The 5,773-nt window shown below is 37.0% G+C and overlaps 1 protein-coding gene across 5 annotated transcripts in view; it reads right to left on the bottom strand.

Annotated features, from left to right (window-relative positions):
* The window catches only part of LOC131159957 (serine/threonine-protein kinase STN8, chloroplastic), a 5,698-nt gene extending 1,037 nt beyond the window's left edge, over positions 1 to 4,661 (bottom strand). For 2 of the 5 annotated variants that reach the window (XR_009137899.1, XM_058115203.1), the window contains exons 1-4: positions 3,850 to 4,661; positions 2,227 to 2,400; positions 473 to 877; positions 1 to 231 (exon numbers count right to left, since the gene is read on the bottom strand). The exon at positions 1 to 231 is cut by the window's left edge and continues 135 nt beyond it. Coding sequence is in view for 3 of the 5 variants with exons in the window: in XM_058115203.1 (XP_057971186.1) it covers positions 1 to 231; positions 473 to 877; positions 2,227 to 2,400; positions 3,850 to 4,422 (1,383 nt within the window). In the remaining 2 variants the exon portion in view is untranslated. The remainder of the gene's footprint in view (positions 232 to 472; positions 878 to 2,226; positions 2,401 to 3,849) is intronic. The other 3 variants (XR_009137898.1, XM_058115202.1, XM_058115204.1) reach the window with 2 other exon arrangements.
* Positions 4,662 to 5,773: the final 1,112 nt, after the last annotated feature.

Genomic DNA, 5,773 nt, shown 5'->3' with positions numbered 1-5,773 from the left:
CTCTGAAATAAGCTTACTGGCCAGATCCCAACCTCTACCAGAGTCAAGATCAAGAATCTTTAAGTCAGGTCTCAATCGACTGTAATTCCTCCATTTTCCCAGGTCATATCCAACTGCCTTTAATTCTGAATTGAAATTTTTTAATCCTGCTGTAGACCTTAAGGTTGGAATTGCCATTTGCAGGAAGACAATCCCAGCAGAATACATATCAAACAGGTCAGGACTGTTGAGCTGCAAGAATTACGACAAACAAACTCACTTTAGCACTTCAAAAAACATTCTTTTACTATATTTTGGAAAAGAAAAACCAGGTAGATCCCAGTAAAGCATGACCCACTAGCAAGCTGGTCAAAAACTGTGTAATGATCCAAATAACATATCTAATTATCAAAATTTAGTATATACTTTCCAAGAAAGAAACAAAGAAATAATTGGTCCACGACCAAAATTAAACAAGTGGAAACTGTAGTACCTGCCATAAAATGGGAGAAAGAAATGCCGCAATTGGCTCTGGGGGAGGTTTTGGGGTTTCCTCTGGGAGCACATATAATTCAGGTGGGCAATAGTCAGGATCAAGCAACCCCCGGTTGGGTACAAAATTTTTTCCGATTCGTAGGTCCGTAGCAGCACCAAAATCTATGAGCTTGATTTTCCCCCTCTTAGTCACGACTAAATTGGCAGGTTTTACATCCCGGTGAACAATGCCTGTGCCGTGGATTTTCTTGAGTGAAGTAATAATCTGGCGCATTATTTGCTTGATGACTAGTGCATTTCTTTCAATAGAGTCTAGTCCTTGTATTGCACGACCAAACATGACAGACTCTAAGTTTAAAGGGAAGCTGCGATTTTTCATGTAATCATCAAGGTCCTGATCTCCCTGCCACACATGGTTTCTTATCATCAGAGTTTGTGGTACTAGGATCTTCAATATATAATATTTTCTATTCACAAATCTGCTGAATTCAGTAGAAACAACTTTGTTTTTAAACAAATACTGCTAATTCTGATATATATATATACAGCATTATTAGGTATACCAAGGCCATAAATTTCACTTTGATGCCTTTCATACATTCATGTTGACCACACTCACCAACTATTAAGTTATGCACTTGTCCAAGGTGATGGTGGGAAGTTGAATATATGAGTCAAGGTAAAGGCTTTTAAATGGGTAATTTAAAGGGCTTGGTAAACCCCATTTTGAAGAGCTTATTCAAGGAAATAGATAAGTACCTGAAGTAAAAAATGATGGTCAATTGTGCCTAAATAGCATCTAAAGGATGCTAGGGGATGTGCCGGCAAAGACCATTGAATCACCAGGTTCTAAAAGTAGGCTCGAAAAGGTAACCATAGGATGATAACCTCCTGGCTAGGGTTGTCTTTTTTCATCCAAGCCATATGATTAAATTAACATTCAATTACTATATTTATATCTATAATTAAATTATGCTATAAAAGACAAAAAATTGCTGACATTAACAAGGTTTGATAAACTTCATGTCTAAGAAATAAGCATGAATGGCTCTGTTGATGCAAAAGGTTCTCTGCCAAAACTGTCCCATTTGATGTAGGATTGTCAAAAGATAGCTAAATATGTATTAAAGATAATTTATTACTTTTATCATCAAACTTAAAAGATAAGAGAGAAAAGAAGAAGTGTTGCTATCATTCCTACATCATCATAACGTCATCGTAATCATCTGAATTTTCTGTTCTCATGCTGATGTAAGCACATTTGATGATAAATGATACTAGTCATTAAGTTAGTAACGTTAATATATTTTTGAATGGCAGAAGAAATTTTATCGAGGGCAAGCCAGCGTGTTACACTCAAACTTAAAAGGTCACAGGTTCAAGTAATGGCGTCAGCCTCTCCAAATGTTAAGAGGTAAGGTTGCATACATAATGTCCCCCAAAATCCTGATATAGTCAAGGGTAAGGTCATTTGATTTTCTGTGCTTGATTTCCTGAGGATCTTCTTTCATTTTCTTTCTTTTCGTTCTTTTTTTTCCCTTATTTTATATATGGCAATTGTAAGTCATTACAACTTTTTCCAGTAGTTAAAATAGTTGTGCTAAAATCATGATAAGGAAGTTAAGGCCCAGGCCTCATGCCTTAAGCCGGTGGTAGATATATTGTGTTGTTTCACATTGTTGTCTTTTAACATACATAAGTTAATAAAAAACATACACACACATATATATGACATACTTTATAGTTGATTACCTCAAATTTCCAGACAAGCCATTTTCCACCTTTGGTAAATTCCGAGCTTGTTTTATCAGCGACAAAACTTCCAAGGAACTCAGCACAAGTTTCAGGAGCTGCTCTTGACAGTCTATAATTAAACCATTCCTCAAAATCACCACATTCTTCTGCCCCTTGGACGCCAACCTTAACCTGCAAAGACTCTCAACTTAAATAATAGAAAAGATGTACTCGGACATCAAGAAAATTAAATGTGGAAGAGCAAGAGAAATCCAGCAAGAAAATAAACCAATAACAAAAGCAACTATGCCTTCCATTTTGTTGTGGCTGGAGCCAAGAGACAGCCAGGAGCTGGAGCTGAGTTGGAAACGCGGTCCATTTATCTCTCCATTCATTTTGATTTTATCTTGATGGATGAAACTCCAAAATTTGTAATTTAATGTATTAATTGTGATTTAAATATCAGCCCTATAAATAGAGAGCTGAGGAATGTGATAAGTATACAAGAGAAGAGAAGCTTAGAGAGCAGAGGGAAGAAAGAGAGGAGGAAGAGAGAGAGAGAGAGTGAGAATTGTAATTTTCCAGCGAATAGTGAATTTGTGGTGTATACTCCATGGACGTAGGTCGATATTGACCGAACCACGTTAAATTTCTGGTGTCACATCTTTCTGGTTGCTCATAGGGTCCTAACACATTTAAAGACCTGAAGCATGTTTAATATTCTTGTATTGATCTTCTTTAATTTTAAAAAAATAAGAATGAAAAATAAACTACCAGTGGTAAAATTAGATGGAAGCAACGAAATGACTGGCTTTCCAGTCATTAATCACCTCAACACCAACATGAACCACATTAACCAAAGGGAAGAACAAAGTCACAAACAGAAGCATTTGGGTCAAAAACTTACCATTATACTTAAAATATTTTCAATGCATTATCAATTCTATAGTTCACACTTGTTCCATGTAATTGATTCCCACAACATCATAATTTGTGACAAGCATTATAGTCGACAATATAACCATGTTGAGAATTGACAGCATCAATAACAGATGGCAACCAATTTGCTTCTTCACAGCCTGATAAGGGAGTACAATGGGAGAAATCATGTCACATTTCAGGCAACCAATTCTATTTTTCAAATTTGGGAACACACAATTAATAATTGAAAATTACACAAAATTTAGAGAAGGTTGTCTAAAATATGACGTGATTAAACAATTTCTCATAAAATGGTGCACTTAGGTAGTGTTTGGGAGCATGAAATTTGGACCTTGAATTTAGATTTGTAAACAAATTTTAATATAATTTTACATTATATTTATCCAAATCCAATACAAATCCAAATCTAAGGACTCCACAAAACATAGGGTCAGAGTAAGTGCACAGGTAAGAAACATTATGTATGATGACACAGAGATAGACTGAAATAATGAAGTGGAAAATGAATGATGACAAGTAAGGTAGTATTTACTTTCAAAAAAATAGAAAATCCTAAATGACCCCAATACTGCTAGAAACTTCAATATCAGCAGGAGAAAGAACTAAAAAGAAAAGATTCTGCACATTTTGAAGCACAGTTTGAACCAAAATTAAATCAAACCAAGTGCATCAAATGTTCTCACCAAATTACAGTATTACCTTTTTGAGAATGACCTTATCCTTGAACCTCCTATCCAAATCCATGGATCTTGCTCTTCCTTTCGTTGGAACTCTCTCTTCCACATTCACATTCTTTGGAACAATCACACCGGAATAAACAACACCGAATGAACCCTCCCCCACTCTGTTCCCTATAAGAAAATCAGTCCTCTTCAAGTTCCTCCTCCCTGCCAAACTGTCCAAACCCAGTTGCAGAGGAGCCAGAAGGTACGCATCAATGGCGCCCAGAAGAACACCTGGCCTCGCAGTCAAGTAAATCCATGTCAATCCAACAACCACCAGAATCCCCCACTTCTCCATCTCTGGCATTTCGCTCGAAATCCTCTGGAACTGCGCATACCCAGATCGAAAAATGGGGAAAACAGACAATTGCTGCTCTAAAACTTCTTCTGAGAAGTTCCCCAAAAAGGCATTGCACTTTATTGGGGCTCTTTTAAATCGATTTGTGAGAGAGGAAAGATGATTTTGGGAAGTGGGTTTTGAAGGAGGGAGACAAATAGGAAGAGGGTTCTGCTGAAGAGCAGTGGCAGCTGGGGAGAGCAGAGAAGCCATGCTTTCTCCTCACAAGAAGGGTTACAATTTTGATTTTCAGGGTAGGGTTGCACCTGGGTGTCTGAATGGAAGTGGAAGTATGGAAGTGGGTTTTCTCCACGTGTCAAGCATAGGATTATCCACAGGGCAGAGGTATACGTGGAGGGAACAACTGCACTTCCTGCAGAAGTGGATAAAATGAGCGAAGCAAGGACCTTCACTTCTTTCTCTATGACAGAAAATGGCGCGCTTACCGTCATAGGGAGAGGAGAGGGGGTGTAAACGGGCTCTAGTCAGTACTCGGCTGCTCGCTAACTCAACGTGGAACGCGATCGATTCGAATAATATTTTTAACGAAGTAAATTTGAATTTTGTAATACGATATTCGTGAAGATAGCTAATATTCGTATAATATTTTTATCACTTTATATTATAGAAATCATACGATATGTTTTTTTTATATATTATTTAATATTAAGACATAAGATACTAATTTTTATTTATTTATTTTATATGGTTGGGTGTTCGGGGCTTATGCACAAGACTAATCCAATACATAGAAGGTAAATTCGAATGTGCAGTGTAAGCTGTAATGATTCGAAGAATAATGACATTTAAATAATAATTAAGAGAGTAGAAAAATGGAAACAGTGAAAAGGGGGCACAGCAGACTTCGTCGATGAATGCAAAGACGTTGCATTATGAGCTCGTCGACGAAGGAGAATTTCATCGATGAGAAGATACCAAGAGGATTTTTGGAGCGACTCTGAATTTCGTCGACGGAGGAGAGAGTTCGTCGACGAATTGCCTATTGACCTCGTCGACGAGGTGACGTGACTTGTCGACAAAACCCCTAGTATAAATAGTGTGAAATTTGGTTTTAAACGCAGAAAAATTAGGAAATTCACTCTTTCTCTCCTTCCTTTGGTTTCTCCTCATTCTCTCTAAGTTTTAGGGCCGAATTTATGCCGATTCAATGATCAGAAGACACCACGATACTCCTGGGGAAGTTCTCTACATATTTGCCGGAGTGGATCGTCGGTGGGGTTAGATCAAAATTCATCCCTGATTCGAGGTAAGACTAAATATTCAGAATTTGATCTTTTCATAGTTATAGGAAATGATATTCACATGAAAATACTGAAATTTAGTTTTGGAAGTTGTTGAATTCAGGGTGTTGAACGAGGAATCCTGCGAGTGCAGGACGAGTGAAATTAGGGGATTTCTTTTTAGTACCAGGTAAGGGAATAAACTAAAATAATTATTTTTCCATGCAAATTAGTATTATTTATCAGCAAATTAATTTTCAGGAAAACATGTTTTATATTTGAATATTATTGAGAGAACGCATATTTGAGAAAATACTGCTGTT

This window comes from Malania oleifera, chromosome 7 (genome assembly GCF_029873635.1).
Source record: "Malania oleifera isolate guangnan ecotype guangnan chromosome 7, ASM2987363v1, whole genome shotgun sequence".
NCBI classification, from domain to species: Eukaryota; Viridiplantae; Streptophyta; class Magnoliopsida; order Santalales; family Ximeniaceae; genus Malania; species Malania oleifera.
This window is presented reverse-complemented; position numbering and strand designations above follow the sequence as displayed.